Raw genomic sequence first — 18,331 nt, forward strand, 5'->3', positions numbered from 1 at the left:
ACATAATAATTACAATAATAATTAAAATATTGATGTCTTCCTATTTATAACGTCGGATATCGGAATCTGCTGATTCTTAATAGTAAGGGAGCTTATGGCTACATTTATATATATATATATATATATATATATATATATATATATATATATATATATATATATATATATATTGCTATTTGAAATCAAAAATAAAATGAAAATTGCCTCTTTATACACCACGGTTTTACAAAACTTTGTAAAAATAATTATAGCTAGTTTTAAGAAAGTATTTTCGCCGAAATATGAATGTTTGGTAAGGCATCACAAAAATAAGAGATTATTCGGATAGCCATTTATAGGGTGGAAAATCCAGTAATCCGTATATATTTCAAAGAGCGATTAATGTATAAAGTAGACAGCTTTTAAAATATTCTTTTGTATTAGTTTCTTAAAAATGGATAACACAATTTTTGAAAAGTGTAGAATAAGTTGTGATTATAAATGTATAAGGAATTTTATTTATTCTTGGAACTCCAGAAAGAACAAACAAATACGAAAGTTTGAGAATTTCTATAAAATTACAGGAGAGGTTGAATTTGATAAATTATATGGTATGGTTGAAAGTTTTTTTTTTTTATTTGATGAAAAATAATGATGGAAGGGGAGAACGAGCCGATGACTGAAATGAATAAGTAGATTTTGGCAGTTGTGTTTGTTCGATCGAAAGGAGAATTCCAGTTTTGAAGACCGTGTGTTGGAAAAGTACCGCAGGTTGTGTTAAAAGTTACAAGTGTTATTAGCACAATGGTGGAACGGGTGATAGACCAAGTAGAGAGGTTCTTTTGAAAACTTCTTGGAGTCTGATGTGTCCAGTTGTGTAGTAACGAGGAAAAGTTTGTGTGAATTTGTGGCACCCAGTCGATAAAAGAGATCCTTGGGTCATAAAAAGTAGAAGTGATTCAAAAAAGGTGAAGAATTGCATCAGGAGAAGATAGGAACAAGCACTGTGGGAAGCAGTGAACAAGAAGGAGAGCAGAATTTGCAGAGTAGGAGAAACACATTGTTGGGGAACGTGGACGAGTTCTTCTGGTTACAACACAATCCAGGAAGGAAAAATTTTACGTATGCAGACATCGTCGATTTATCAGCAAAGGTCAGTCTTTTTCTTTTGTGACATGAATGTATAGGTTTTTCGTATTAAATACCATATTGCATATTAAATTTCATAACATTTCATTATTATAAAATTATCCAAATTCAATCAGATTTGTTTGTTGTAAATTGTTAAAGTTGGTTTTAGTTACAAAGGAGACAATAAGAAATAAGATTCTCTATTCGTGTTTTTAGTATGATATAAATATACTAGGATTAAGAAAATTGCAATATTTAATATTTAAATTCCTTTTGATAAAATATATGGTATTGATAATTTCTATTGAATTTATGTGTGTATTTTTATTTTCCCGTATCTATACCGATAAAGAAATAAATAAGAAATACTAAAAGCCACAAATGAAGGTGATTTATATAAAAATTGAGATTTGTTTTTGTTTATGTTTTGATTTGCTTAAATAATAAATTTTTTCTTGATTAATTAATTAAAGTAGTTTGAGGTCACATCAACACCAAAAGGTTAAAAGCAGATTATAACAATATATATATATATATATATATATATATATATATATATATATTGAGATGATTGGTGTTTAAAGAAAATAATTTATAAATTATATACTAGATAATATTAGATATTAAAAGTATTTGGTTATTTTAATAAGTTATATACTAGAAAATTTTATAAAAATTATTTATGTGAGGGCATTTTTAAGAAATTAGCATGTAATAAGTGTAAAAAAAGTTTTATTTTAGTAATTATAATGTTGTAAATATATTTAAGTGAGCCATGTGCGTAGGCAACCAGATATACATATTCTGAAGTGACGTTTAAGTAATAATTACGAATATAAAGTGGGGTTGTAATAATATGTTGTTTAAAATGTGTCGTTTATTAAATTAGAGTGTTAGTTACTGATTTAAGTGTATATACTGATCTGAAAAGCCTAAATGTCAACAAAATTATCAATAGAAAATTAAAGAATTCTCCAGAATACAGAATTTGACCTTTGTTTACGGTAGAACATTCTCGAATAATGGTTATGTCTGTGGATTGAACATATACTTTTTTCGAGAACATTCATATAGAGGAAATAGAACAAATCGAACAGGATTTCAAACCAGATGGTTCTGGAAGATTTTCAAAAGGTATAAATACTCGGTGATTTGGATTCAAGATGGCCAGTTTAGTATGAAAGTTAGTTAGAGTCAGTCAATCAGTTCAATATAGTCAGTAGGTGCAATTGTTCAATATAGTGAGTTAAATGCAGATTAAGAGATGTTGTGATTCAATGACATCAGTTTTATCTCATACTTTCAAAATGAATCAATGCAAGTGTGGTATAACCTTTTCGCGCATATACAACCTACGTCGGCATATGGAAAAATGTAGCAATGATCAGCCATGCTCTTATATATGTGATAAGTGCGGAAAGATTTTTACTTTTATGAACAATCTGCGGCGTCATCAAGTTAGTCGTTGTGACCTGAGTTACCCTATCCCTAGAAAAAGGTTAAGACCAATAAGTGTTGAAGTGTTCGGGAGTGGAATAACTAAACTTACACACGCATTTAAGGAAAGAATTGTGTCTTTTCGTTTTACTAGTCAACATAACAAAATAAATTATCGTGGATTTATGCAAGATGTTAAACCAAAGGTATTGCAAATCCTTGGCGATTATCTAAGACAGCACATAACTCTTAAAGTTAACTTTGAACTGTTTGCCATGTTTTACAAAACCGATAAGGACATTTCGGATATCAAGTCAATGAATACCTGCAATAAAATTATAAGCATGTCTACTAAAATATCCGACATTTATCAGGACTTCGTTGAAATAATAGTAACACAAGCATCTGAGTTTCAAGAGAAAGATTCCAACTGGGGACTTCAGGAAATTCTGTTTTTAGATGTCAACATCAATAAATTTACTACCATTTCTGCCTCAGCATATATTCGTCTTCCAACGCCTGTTAGAAGAAAAAGTGCAATTTTAAATATACGAAACAAAGATAACAAGTGTTTTGCTTATTGTGTGATAGCTGCTATATTTCCTGCTACAGGTGACGTGACAATACCGGAATCGTATCCATCCTATGACGCACTTTTAAACTTTGAAGGTATCGGGTTCCCGGTTAAGTTAAAAGATATCAACAAGTTCGAGATTTTAAACAATATATCAGTTAACGTTTATGGTCTTCAATCATATTTTAAAGAAAACAAGATGCAATATGAAATTGTAGGACCACTTCACTATACTCAGCACCATAAACCTACGCATGTTAATCTTTTATTAATAAACGATGAAATACAGAACCACTATTGCCTCATTACTGACTTATCAAGACTAGTAAGTGCTCAAAAAACGAGACAAAATGGAAAACATTATTTTTGTGATGGATGCCTTCAAAATTTTAACACCCCAAAGAAACTAAACAGTCATCAAGAGCATGATTGCTCACATATATCAACAATACTCCCATCCACTGAGCTGAGGGTCAACAAGTGTGGTGAAATCCTACCATCCAATATTCTAAAATTCACCAACATCGAGAAGAAGTCCTCACACCCATTTGTAATTTACGCTGACTTTGAGTCGATCCTTAATCCGATACACCATTGTGAGCCATCAGATGGTCAATCTTACTCTATTAAAGTCGCCGAACACCAGCCATACTCATTTGCATTTTATTTCAAGTGCAATTATGATGATTACTTGTCAAGGTTGGAAACGTACCAGGGTAAGGACGCTGCAAAAGTTTTTGTTCAAAAATTGGATGCTTTAGCTTACGAACTATACCACAACCATCTAAAACATGCCAAAGTAATGATTCCATTAACTCAACAAGAAAATCAGAATTTTTAGAATGCTACCGAATGTTCTATTTGTCAGAAGCCATTAACGTTTTTGAAAACCAAAGTCAGGGACCATGACCATCTTACTGGATTGTAGAGGGGTGCAGCCCACAATTCGTGTAATTTAAATTTCAAGGTACCTAATTTTATTCCAATTTTTTGTCATAATTTATCATTTTACGATTGCCATCTATTTAGTAAGGAATTAGCAACTAATGGAGAACATATATCAGCAATTGCTCAAACTAAAGAAAAGTATATTTCGTTTTCAAAATCTGTTTTAGTTGAAAAGTCCAATATTAATGTATTTTTAAAATTGCGGTTTGTAGATTCATTTAGATTTTTAGCCAAATCTCTCGATAAATTAAGTAAAATATTACAGTCTAATCAATGTAACGAAGTCAGAAAGTATTTTCCGGATGAAAAAGCGTTTGGATTAATGCGACGTAAAGGTATATTCCCATACTCATATATTGATAGTTTTATGAAATTGGAAGAAAAACATCTACCACCTAAAGAAAAAATTTATGATAATTTAAGAGAAGAACATATTACACAAGAAGATTATGATAGAGCACAAGAAGTTTGGGATTATTTTAAATGTCAAACAATTACAGATTATGGAATGCTATATTTAAAATCATATGTGCTCCTCCTAGCGGATATTTTTGAAAATTTTAGAAAATTGTGTCTCAAAGAATACAAATTGGATCCTGTACATTATTTTACAGCCCCATCTTTAACATGGGATGCTATGTTGAAATATACAAACATTGAGCTTCAACTTTTAACGGATATTGACATGTTACACTTTTTTGAAAAAGGGATAAGGGGTGGTGTTGCCTCTTGTGTTAAAAGAGTAGCTGTTGCAAACAACAGATTTTTAAGTAATTTCGATTCAACTAAACCTGAAACTTGTATTATGTATCTAGATGCCACCAATCTTTATGGCGCTACCATGAGTCAACCTCTTCCATGGGGAAATTTTAGATGGTTAAGCGATGAAGAAATTAAACAGTTTAATGTATTTAATATTGAAAATGATTACGAAAAAGGGTATGTACTAGAAGTAGACTTGCATTACCCACCCAATGTTCACGACGAACATAACGAGCTACCATTTTGCCCCGAGTCAATAGTACCACCTAAAAGTAAATACAAAAAACTGATTCCTAATTTATACGATAAAAAAAAATATGTAATACACTATAGAAATTTAAAACAATGTATACAGTACGGATTAAAGTTAGAAAAAGTGTACAGAATACTAGAATTTTCCCAATCAATGTGGTTAAAAAAATATATTGATCTAAATACTTTTCTCCGAAACAACGCCAAAAATGAATTTGAGCGTGATCTTTTTAAGCTCCTTGTCAACGCTATATTCGGTAAGTCACTTGAGAATATTAACAGAAGAAACGATATTCGTCTATGTTCTCATTATGAGAATTTTCGAGGATCTTTGGGAGCAAAATCTTTAATTGCTAAACCAGAATTCAAGTCGTTGTCAATATTCAGCGAAAATTTAGTTGCTATTAATTTGAATAAAACAAAGATCATTTACGATAAACCGTTGTACGTTGGTTTTTCTATTCTGGATATATCTAAAACATTCATATATAATTTTTTTTATGGATACATTAAAAAAAAGTACCACAATAATGCTAGTCTTCTTTATACAGATACTGACTCACTTATTCTAGAAGTAGAAACACCAAACTTTTATGATGATATGAACAAAAATATACATTATTTTGATACATCCAACTATATGGAGAATAATATACACGGAATATACAAGACCGAGTCAATACTTGGAAACATGAAAAATGAATTTCCCACCAATACCTTGAAAGCTTTCTATGGCACCAGAGCTAAAGCTTATTGTATAGAGGCTGACACAGTTATCAAAAAAGCTAAAGGTGTTTCCAGACATGTTGTTAAAAACCAACTACAGTTAAATGATTATATTAGGGTTATTTATAATCAAGCCGCCATCTTTAAAAAAATGTATTTCTTTAGGTCAGAAATGTACACTATTTACACCGAATTGCGAAACAAAATATCTTTAACACCTCAGGATGATAAGAGATATATTATTCCTGGAGATGTATCTACTCTTGCTTGGGGGCATTTTTTAATTAATCAACATAAAGGTACCATAGATGATCTTCTATCTGTTGCAAATGAGCTGATACACCCCACATTAGTTGATTTAGATAATATTCCCACTGAGGAATTGTTTCAAATTGATGCATTCCAGTATGATTCATACTTGTAAAATTTATATGTTTTGTAAACAATGTATATTATTTTAATTATTTAATTTTTGGATATAATGTATGTTAATAAAACCAAGTGTATGAACAAATCTTTTTATTTAAAACCTTAATTATTTCTAATAATACAAAAAATATTGAGAAAGTTGAACATATAGCTATATAATAAAATATTGGTATGACTGTTTCCTTCTTAGGTATTTCATTATAAAGTTGCAACCACCCGGAATCAGTGATTTTTTCACTATAATGTCTAAAACGCAATTTATATTTGGTGCTGTTTAAAGGTATTTCAGTTTGTAAAGTTGGTAAAAAATTGTTTTCCGGATATGATTTCATTCTTGTCCATTTTGACGGCCACGTATCATTTAGTGCACCATTACTATCAAAACACACAAAAGTTTCTCTGACATTGATTGGTTCTTGAATTAAGAGCAAATTTCCCAAAATTGCTTGTAAAACAATAAAGTTTAATGATACCATCATAATAATCTCTACCAAGGTTTTACCATCTATTTATGGTAAACCTAACTCTGGACGAGGGGAGTCCCGTTTATATGGTGGAGATTCCATTAACCCATCACGATAACCTACAAATCGATGAGATAATCCCATAGGTCTAGTCTCGCTACAAAATGCACAAAATTCAAATATTAATTTCCACCCTTTAAATATTAAGTTTCTTGGAATAAGTCTAGCTTTAGACATTTTACGACAAATAAGACAAAGCTTTTGTCGTACGATATAAGAAGGAAGTCTTGAAAAAATTTTCCACTCCTCATCACTATAATAAAGTACATCAACCAAATTATCCCAATATTTATATGACATGTTTACATAAATCACAAAACAACCTCAATACAAAATTAAACTATAAGTATACGAATTTCTAATATTATAGTTTGTGAAGGGAGTCTAAACGAACTGCTTGATGATTTAGCTTAACAAGTTTTAACAGGAACGAGTTAACAACCCGCGAGCTGATAAAATCTAATAGACCTTCACCGGTACAACCTAGTGTCAATATATCATTAGGAGTGGGGGGCAATGAGACTAGGAAGGATATAAAAGTATAGAAAGGTCGTTAATGTAAACAGTATGAACTCAAGCCGGTTTTGTGAACGGCTTAATCAGTTTAGTATACGCATTAAAAGGTTAAAACGTGATATTCTATTTTACAAAAGTAAGAGATATATCAATTATATAAATAATCGTATTAACCAGTTAAAAAGTGAATATGAAGATAAACAACATATGTTTAATCAGTTTTCAAAGCTGTGTTTGAGTGATGCGCTTGCGTACAGGTAAAGTTTACACGCCAAAAGAAAAAGAAGACAAGAGACTATTTTTTCTCTCCAGATACGAAGAGCAAAACTGGATAGACTTGGTGTTTAGGAACATTAACCGTTTTAATAAAGATGGATTGTTGCCCAGGGTCTCGCATGATGGCGGAGCATCCAAAAAAACCGTTGTACAAGTTCACGACCACAGAATTGGAATATTTTAGCCTAGCCTACGTAAGAAAATTTGTAGACCCAATTGAACTTCTCCGTGCATGGTCTATACTACCCACGAAATTTTGCCAGGATTTTGAAATTCAAACTGGTCTCCCATGTTTCGTTCATTTTAATCGTCCTGAGTGGAGAACGGAGTTAGAAGGATTCGCTCCTGCTCAATCTAGTTGTCATTTGTGTAAACTAGCACATCAAAATTTAAATTGTAGATATAACAATTAATGTAATTTATCGAATAAAATATTATTTTTTAATAAGATAAGATTTTTTATTAACAAAACAAAATGTAAAAAAAATGCTTTATTATTGCATTATAAAAGTATCATACAAATAAAATACGTTAGATAAAGCACATACACTTTCACTGTTTGAATGATATGGGCATTCTGCATCCATTTTCTGCAGAGCTGGTTGTTCATCCAATTCTATAACTAGGGATAAACTATACTTTTTGATGTACAGTGCCTTTTCTCGCCCCTTGACATAAACAGCATTAACATTTTTTGTCAAATATTGGATAATATTATGAAACTGGTGTACTGGTGTAAATCCATGATTCCAGTTCAAACCATGATGGTTATTCATCAACCAAACAGCTTGATTATAATATTCAGAACTTAATAAACGCATCGGATACGGTGATTTGAAAAAAAATGACTGATTTGTTTACCATCATATGTTGCCATTTCCTTCACGATAAAGTTATCTTTTTCAATAATAAAACCTTGAACATCTACTACTAAGCACATGATTAAAGACTGAATGTGTGTAGTGCATAACTTCTATTTTTAAAACAATTTTCAGTCATGCGCATGAGAGAGTTTCACATATAATGTCATAATTAGCACCTGACCCCATACATTATATATATATCTGTTCTCATACGGGAAGTCTCTCATTGGATACAATTAAGTTTTAATACTATTTCTAATTTGCATACACCTGTCCCTAATTTGTATATACATGTCCAATATAATAAATATATGAATACATAAAACATATAAATATTTTACAATTGTTTTACTATTTTAGTTAGGGGATTATATGTAAATTCTTTCTCGTGGAGTATTAAACAATAGGCTGATATATCAGAGGTTGTTGGTTCATCTGTCTCAAATTCTATACGGAGCACAACAGGTTGGTTTAAGGTCATGTGATAATAACTCTCCTGGAAATTGGCAAACATTTCATATAGTTTGGCAAACCTATTAGTCTTAAAATCTAGTTGAAGATCATTATAGGGATACCTTTCAGAATTTAAAAACACTTTAATATTCTTTAAAGTGTAATGATCAAATTTACTCATATCTTTTGTTAATTTTGATTTTCTGTTATTTTGAAAAGCAACAACAATGTGTCGTGGAGTCTCTATTTTGGTACTAGTCCGCACTGACCATGTGTGACGTGTAGAGTTATTTAGGGCTGGATATTCAATCATTTGTCAACTTCGAAATTTAATAGGTAGATCTTGGTTTGTATGTGAAATTTTGTTTAGTCGCAACTGTTCTCGAATACTAGGAGTGACATGCGGTACCTCCCAATATAATTTAGTAATGTCAATTTTCGGACGTTCAGTCTCATCTTCGCTTACTACTGCATCAATATCATCATTTGATCGAATAAGTATCAATTCTTGTTTCATGTTCATAATAATAATAATTTTTCTGAAATCTTCAAAGAATCCGGATAATAATCTTAAAGGTATACACACATTAAAGTTTCCATTTGAATCCACCAAAACACTGTTTTTAGGGACTTCACTATTAGTTTCCATTCTACTCATTTTTGGAAACCAACCCGCATTTTCCAATAGCAAGCTTTGATTTTCATTAAGGCTAAGATAGTTTTTAATACTTGATACTAATCCTACATCACGTACTGAGTCAATTATTACTCCATTTAATTCAAAACGTAGTTCACGAAACAAGTAAGCTATACTATTATTAATAAATTTTATTTTGGTGGGTGTTTTATTGTCATGTGTGGCTAATTTACCTTCAATATAGAGATAACTATTTGCTGGAAACGTCAAACTATCCAAATCTTGTACTACGATACGGACTTCATCACTGTATCCTAATTTTCCAGGAATGTATGGTTGATAAGTGTGGAACTGATAATCTTCAATAGTGTTATCATTAAAAGGTTGACCAGTAACGTGAAGAATTTCCATTATACCAATACTTTAAACCCCAACGATTGCAGAAAGCGACGATTTGATAATGTTATTACTTTAGAAGGTTGTGGTAGTGTCCTTATATATGTTTTCGGTCCGCGGGAATTTTAATACTCATTGGAAAATACAAAATATTTTGGGGTACCTCTACTATTTTATACCCAGTTGGTACGGTTGGAAAGAACTGATGGATAATGTGAACTGGATTCCCGTTTAAATAGGATCCCGATGCTATGTTACAATCAACACACAATGCGTTTGCACTCGAAATCTCCACTGGATTATCTGAAATATGTATCTGGTTTGCTGCTAGTAGCCCTGATTTAAATCCAAATAATTTTCCAATAGAATTGGCTGGAAGAAATGAAATTTCTCTATTACTATTAATAATAACTTTGGAGGTTGACAACTGTGGAGTAATTTCTATAGTGGCATCGCTATCTCTCTTTTTCAAGTTTTCTTTTATAAGTTTTGTTATATCATCTAATTCATAAGATCCTTTTGGTAATTTATAGGTATAAGTAACATTTCGTATATTCCAGAGGAAAAGGTTATTGTTTTCATAGATATTTGGAATACTATTAAAACTATAAAAATTGGTTAGCCCAATTTCGTAATCAAATTCATCTTCAAGGTAAATCGGAGGATTAAAACTAAAACTCAAATTTGAAGCGTTTCAAGTAAGCGTAAGGTTGAAAGACATTGTTTTAAAACGTAACCAACTAACGTTTGCTATTTATAGTAGTTGTACAGAAAATCCAGTGAATAATGACCACACCTATATAAATCGTTTTGAATTTTATCATAATTATAATATATTTTTACATCGCCATTACTTAAAAAATACTTTATTACGCTTTTTGGAGGAGGTAAGTTCCCATAAGAATCAAAGTAAATTACGTTAGACTTAGATTTCGCGTAAGCTACCCAGTGGGTTCCGACTCCACGATTAGAATCTAAATTTATAACACCACACTCGTTTTTATAAATTTCTTTTGGCATATTATTTCTTATACACACCTCTAAACAAAGGAAGATCTTTACCATGCTTTATTATAGCAGTACTTGTTAAAGCATGATGAGGAAGATTTAGTTTTTTGAATAAGGCTTCAAGTATAATCCATAGCCCTTATAAGGTCTTAGATATAATCCTTTGCCTTTCTGTTCCATGGCTAGATTATGGCGTTTTTGTTCTTCAAGACTAATTCGATTAGCTTTTGCATCTCCAATAGTCTTGTAAATAGTAGTACCAAGGCCCCCAACAGCCAACAGCAGATAAAGCAACGATCAGGGGGAGAAGGAGGGGGAGGAATCCACCTTTCTTTGGTGTTTTAATGATCCTTTTTTTCTTATTTTTTTTTTTACGAAGAGAACCACCTTTTTTGCGTTTAAGACCCATTCCCAACTTACGTTTTCCTTTCATAGCGGTTATAACAAACCAAGCAGCTGCCTTCTGTCCAAAAGGGACCTCTTTAGATTTTACAATATCCCAAGCTTTGTTTTCTAAAATATTATCCGCCTTGTGTCTGGTTGGTAAATCACTATTTGTAGAGTATGCAATATCGTGTTATTTACAAGCCTCGTCTAGTTTATTAATTGCCTTATCTCCTCGCTCTAATCTTTGTTGTAAACGAGTTCCTGGTCCACAATAGGAATATCCTGGAAGATGAAGTTCTAATGGAAGCGTATTAATTAGTGAGTTTAATATTCCACGTCCTTTTCTTTTTATACTTTGTTGAAACTTTTTTTTCATGGTCCCTCTTATATATAGTTGATGGGCTATATATACCCCAAAGTTTTAGAAACATTCTCTCAATGAAGATTGAACAGCAAAAGCTCTCTCTTCCTATTTCTAACCACGATGAGGTTACAGAGGAACAACATGTAAAACACGGCTATCTTTTTGGTGCCAACAGAAGGTTTTTAGTTGTTGGACCAAGTGGTTGTGGCAAAACTAATGTTTTACTGTCTTTAATTGAGCATCCAAATGGTCTAAGATTTGAGAATATATATTTATATTCCAAGTCGTTGTATCAACCCAAGTATGTATATTTGCGAAACTTGGTTGAGCCAATAAAAGAAATTGGCTACGAAGAATATAATGATTCCAATAATGTACCATCTCCTGATGAAATTAAAGAAAATTCAGTAGTTATTTTTGATGATATTCCATCATGTGATCAAAAAATTATACAAAGGTATTTTTGTTATGGGAGGCATAAACATATAGATTGCTTTTATTTATGTCAAACATATAGCGCTATTCCAAAACAATTAATTAGAGATAATTCTAATTTACTTGTAGTTTTTCAACAAGACTTTACAAATTTAAAACATATCTTTGACGATCACGTTAATATAGATATGACTTTCCAACAATTTAAAGATTTGTGCTCATTCTGCTGGAAAGACAGATATGGATTTCTTGTCATTGATAAGGACTCTCCCAAATCAACGGGTAGATATCGGTGTGGGTTCGATAAGTATATAAGGCTTTAAACTAATATTCCTAGTACATAATGGATCCTAAAGTTACACGAAAACTGCTTTTATCACGACAAGCGTTGAAGAAAAAATATCGTAGTTTAAAACATGATATAGCTCAATCTTAGTCTGCTTTAGAAAAAAATTATAAGCCAATTACTCAACCACTGAATGAACTTTTACATAAACTGGAAACCGTTCCATCTATTAAACAAGAACCACAATATTCTTTTGAAAAACCAATCAAGTTAAGTACACCAAACGACTACAAAATGAGAAAATCCAATTATCGCTTAGCATTTTCTTCTCCAAATACAAGTATACTTCCTGGGGGATCAAAAACACCTACCAACTTTGGAGATGAATCTATTATTCCAAGGGAAAGCACCGCACAACCAGAAGAAACTTTTCAATCAGAAGGACGAACTAATACCACAGATGAGGATATTAATCGGTATTTTGAAGATACGCTTAGATAATTTAATCAAATGATTACAAATCCAGATATAATGAATCAATTTTATGAGAACTATACATCACCCTTACCAAAGAAATATATGAAAGCTAACATTGAAGACACAAAAGGTGATTTTGACCATGATTTAGGACTTTATCATGATTTGGAAACTGAAAAATTTTCCATTGTTTGTTGAAAAACAAATCCTGTATCGTTTAAAAAAAAAACAGATGTTAATGAATACTTTGATATTTTACGTAGAACAAATGCGATATATAGAAACAATAATCCTGACTTACCTATAAAAAGTATTCCGTCAAAAATAAAGGATAAATATAATTTTATTATTAAACCAGCTTTGGAAACGAGACCACAACCATCTAGAGTTCGTTTAAGTTCACTTCCTGGAAATTTAGCGCAGGGACCGGTTACCCGAAATTTATAGTTTATTTTTATGAACGAGAGAGTAATTAGCATAATTTTAACTGGTAGCTCCGACCACTCCATGGGCGTGCTCAAGATTAATTGAAAAATTACTTTGAATAATTGTAAAAAATAAATGAATTATTTCAGTGTTATAAAGTGTTATGTGTATGAAAACAAAAGTGACCTCTTTTATCACACACTATATTAGAACTGACTGGCCTACATTAAAAAGGGTTTTAAAAAATTCACATTTTTTTTTAATTTTTAAAAATTACAAAAGAGAAAAAGAGTTTTTAAAACCGTCTAAGGTATGTTAAATAGATGAATAAAAATATTAATATAAAACTTACAGCTACTTGTTACAAATCCAAATCAGATTCAGAAGATGAACTTTCAGAACCAAGATTTATAATAACTGGCTCGATCATTTTATCAGTAATATTGTCCAGCTTCCACATTTTTTCCTCTTCTTTAATAGTGTGATTTACTGCCTTTTCCCAGTTTTCAGGTTTTACATTATTTACGGCCTCCAAAAACAACTGTTTAACATCATGAATTTTAAAAGTGGTATTTTTTCTTGAAACTTCACTCTTTATCTGTGCCCATACCAGTTCAATCGGGTTTAATTCACAATGATATGGTGGGGATCTAAGTACTGTTATTCCACGATTTTTGGCAATTTCATCAATTTCGTATTTTTTAAATTTTTCTTTATGAAGGGCACACAACGAATAAAGTTCCTTTCTTATAGATCCGGGATGGTACGTAATATTTTTTGAACTCAGCCAATTCTGCAAGTCTTTTTTTAACCACTTGGTTGTGGGCAGTCCTTCTATAAGTCTGGAGTGATAACTTGCATTATCCATTACTATTACACAGTTCTTAGGAAGAAGATCTATCATTTGTTCGAACCATTTTTGAAAGACATCAGCGTTCATGTCTTCATGGTAGTCACCGGTACGAGTTGATTCAAAAGTTAATAAACCACTTTCAACAAAACCGTCTGAACTGCCAATGTGTACTATTATCAGCCTGCGTCCCTTTCCTGATGGTGGGTTTAAACCAGTAGATAAGTTATTTACAAAAGCGTGCCTTTGACTTGTAACAGTTTCATCCTGCCAAAATTTATTTGGTGTATGACCCTCGTTGATCCATGTTTCATCAAGATAAAATATTTTTCTTTTTTGGTTTCTCATTTCCTTTATGGTTCTTAGAAAATGTCTTCTCCATATGATAATATCGCTTCTTTCTAATAAAATAGACTTTCTGGGATTCTTTTTCCATCGGAAGCCTATTTCTTTTAAAAGTTTCCATAACGTACTTTGACTCATTTCTGGGTAATCCTTATCATCTCGAACTGAGACAAGAACTTTATCCAATGTTGGAAATTCTTGTCTAAAGAAGAATTCATGCACTTTCCGTCGAAGTCCTTCATTAAAATGATATTCTATTTGAAGTTTTGGTTTCCCTGGAGCATTACGTGGCATTTGAAAACTACCACATTTCTCTTCTTTAATATCTCTGTAAATCGTAGATTTCCCAACACCAAGTGTACTGTTAACTAACTCAACGGTCTCATCAACACTTTCACATAAACGTTTGTCTGTAAATGATTTAAAACAATTAAATATTAATGTTTTTTCATTAACTGTTAGAGGACCAATTTTTCGGCGTTTACACTGCACTTCCAAATTTTCCATAACACTAGTATACACAATAAACTGCACCTTGCAACTGAAGTACCTACTTTTAGTAAACTGTTAAGAATTTTGAATACGCCACTTGGACCTTCCTATATACAAAATGGAAAAACCCACTATCACATTTTCTGTGGAATAAGTTTAGAAGGTAATTATCTAGTCAATTACTGTCGTAGATTCCTGGAATTAAAGAATTAAATGTTTGATTGTTGAAACCCTTACTTCGTGGAATGCACTCATTTCAGATAAAATAAAACGTTTTATTTTATCTAAAGAATTAAACTTTATTTTGCAAATAGGCAAAGAATTAAACTTTATTTTGCAAATAGATAAAATAAAACGTTTTATTTTATCTAAAGAATTAAACTTTATTTTGCAAATAGGTAGGTACTTATTAAACTTTTATTGGTTATATATAACCAATAAAATAAACATCTTACATTTCTTGCAAATTCATTAGTACCTGTTAACCTCCATTACTCCGACACTGGCAACCTTATTTAGGGATTAGTAACCCTCACAACTATTGTATTCTATTCTGCTCCAACCTTTATACCTGGTGGTCATACTCAATTTAAAATTGTTTTCCTATATACTTCTGTAAACTTGTTGACAAATATCTGTTTTTCATTGAGTCACCCGTATCAACAGTTTAGGGATTTGCATACATAATTTATTGTTTTATTACTCTCTCATACATAAAAATACACTATAACTAAACATTAAAAAAGGGGTGGTGCACTTTTTAGAAAATATAGTGGGAAGCCATTAGAGTATAAATACTTTGATGATTTTAATAAAATAATAGATAGATTAAGGTTATTAATCGCATCACAAGCTGCGGGAAACGACGGACACGTAAATGAAATTATATCTATAATTGAAGAACTTCGAGAAGGTGGAATAATACAGTAATGCCAATAAATCGTTTCGGAAGTCACTTTTTATCGGAGTCAAAAACTTGTAATGATGACCTTTCGGTACCCTTATATTTCACAGCTAATCCAAAAACTTTTTTTAGCAAATATTTTTATCGTATAAAAAGATATGAGTATTTAAAAATTAATAAAAATTATTATATTTTGGAAAACATGGGGACCACTTTTTCATTTCCGTTTAGTTGTAAAATTGATTCCGTTTTAAAAATACTTTACGTTGATGGTTTTGTTAAAATTAATTCTAAAACATATAAATTGAATGAATTGGTTGGGGTTCAAATAAAAAAGGGATATACAATTCAATTCAAGTTAACCAAATTACCTTTAATAATTGTAGACTTTATTCTCCAGTGTCCTTTAGAAAAAGATATATAAACACGATAGTGTAGATATAATTATCAAAATGCCTGTAAGTAAATTTGGTAACCATTTTTTAAAATCATGTAAAGATTCAACAAAATTGAGTAAACTATATTTTGTTTGCGACGCTTCTACATTTTACAGTAAATTCGTTTTAACACTAAGAGGAAAAAAAATTAAATTTGAATAAAGAATACTATGTTCTACTACGTTCTTGAAAATGGTGGAATAGCTTATGTCTTCTCCGTAAATGGAAAAATAGAGAGCATACAACATTATGCATTTGACGCCCCAGTCATATTAAATTCTGTACAGTATAAATACCATGAATTAATAGGTAAAACTTTTCAGAAAGGTGATAAAATTTCATTTAAATTGGGCACTCATCCCAATGTATTAGTGCACATAACTATCCAATGTCCTTTAGAAAAAAATGTCTAAAAGTCAAGTAATTAGAGAGATACATAGACCAGCGCGAAAAAATTATAGAAGAAGACATGTAATCATAAAAGGGTGACACGATTTGGTTCAAGCAGATTTAGCCGTAATGATTCCTTATGCTAAAGTGAATAAGGGGTACCAATATATTCTTGTTGTTATAAATGCATTTAGTAAATTTGTGTGGGCGGAACCGGTTAAACGAAAAACTGGGAGTGAAAATACTAAAGTAATGGAAAAAATTCCAAATCAAATGAAAAAGCTACCAAAAAACCTTTAAACAGATTTGGGAAAAGAATTTTACAATTCCAATTTTAACTCTCTTATGAAATCACACAATATTAACCACTATAGTACATTTTCCAATCTAAAGGCAAGTATAGCGGAAAGAGTGATACGGACCATAAAATCAATGTTGTGGAAGAAGTTTAGTTTACAAGGGACTTATAAATGGGTAACCAATCTTTCTGATATTGTTAAAAAATACAAAAATACTAAACATTTAACTACAGGTTTTGCACCTAGCCAAGTCAATGAAAAAAATGCCAGAAATATAACTGCCTATAATTACCTTAAAACCATTGATCCCAGGAAACGTAAATTAAAAGTTGGTGATTACGTCCGAATTTCAAAACAGAGGAGTTTGTTTATTAAGGGTTATTTGCCCAACTGGACAAATGAGATTTTTAGAATAAGAAAAGTTAAGCAAACCAATCCAGTAACTTATTTGTTGGAAGATTCACGAAAAGAAGAAATTCAAGGTACTTTTTACAGCGAAGAATTACAAAAAACCCGGTTTCCTGATATTTATTTAGTGGAAAAGGTGTTAAGGAGGAAAGGCAACAAGGTAGGATATACCTATATGTAAAATGGATGGGAATGGATAGCACACATAATTCATGGATTCATAAAACTAATGTAGTAAATTAAGTTTTGTAATAAAATATTAATAAAACAGTTTTTTTTATAAATGTGTTTAATTTTTACATTTAATGTACAATACAAATTATGTAATTATTCCTACAAAAATACAAATTTTATTTTAAAATAATTTTATTTTTATACTTTTCTTGAAAGATGGGATTCATAATTTTAGCAAATTCTTCTATTCTACGATGAAATCTAGCTCTATCGGAAGCAATGAATTCCCAATATTTAGTTCTTCATGGACAATTGACTTCAACGTAGTGGATACGGACATTTTCGTTAAATTTGACCATTTAATACACCCGGATACCTATAAAGTAACTCCATAGTCAGACCATAAGTCGTCTTATTTATATTTTTTATTGGCTCCATAATTTTAAGTCCAGATTCAATGGGGTCAGTAAGATCAATACCCAACTTTAAGATTTTTAAAGAATTGGTAAATTCTTCTTTTTTCAGAATTTCTAAATGATAATTAATAATCGGTAGTATTTTCCATATTGACGCGATTGAATTAGCGCCCAAAATGATCTGGATTTACCTTTGGTGATTTTTACAACTAACATGCATGGAAGCTGCATGAATTCTAGCAGAAAATTTTCATCTTTAATTGGTTGTTGGTGATTTCCAGCCATAAAACTATCGATCATATTTTTATGAGATAAAAAGTTGATCCAATC

The 18,331-nt window shown here is 31.1% G+C and overlaps 2 protein-coding genes across 2 annotated transcripts; one reads left to right on the forward strand and one right to left on the reverse strand.

Moving 5' to 3' along the window:
- Positions 1 to 4,391: 4,391 nt before the first annotated feature.
- On the forward strand, positions 4,392 to 6,233 carry LOC140435855 (uncharacterized). The gene has a single exon (XM_072524571.1). The coding sequence runs from the start codon at positions 4,392 to 4,394 to the stop codon at positions 6,231 to 6,233; it is 1,842 nt and encodes a 613-aa protein (XP_072380672.1).
- A 2,953-nt stretch (positions 6,234 to 9,186) lies between these two features.
- On the reverse strand, positions 9,187 to 9,918 carry LOC140435856 (uncharacterized). The gene has a single exon (XM_072524572.1). The coding sequence runs from the start codon at positions 9,916 to 9,918 to the stop codon at positions 9,187 to 9,189; it is 732 nt and encodes a 243-aa protein (XP_072380673.1).
- Positions 9,919 to 18,331: the final 8,413 nt, after the last annotated feature.

Source organism: Diabrotica undecimpunctata, chromosome 3 (assembly GCF_040954645.1).
Source record: "Diabrotica undecimpunctata isolate CICGRU chromosome 3, icDiaUnde3, whole genome shotgun sequence".
Lineage (NCBI taxonomy): Eukaryota > Metazoa > Arthropoda > Insecta > Coleoptera > Chrysomelidae > Diabrotica > Diabrotica undecimpunctata.

Bases quoted from the DNA above. Each gene is read 5' to 3' on its own strand.
- LOC140435856 (XM_072524572.1), bottom strand. From the start codon at position 9,918: ATGGAAATTCTTCACGTTACTGGTCAACCTTTTAATGATAACACTATT.
- LOC140435855 (XM_072524571.1), top strand. From the start codon at position 4,392: ATGCGACGTAAAGGTATATTCCCATACTCATATATTGATAGTTTTATG.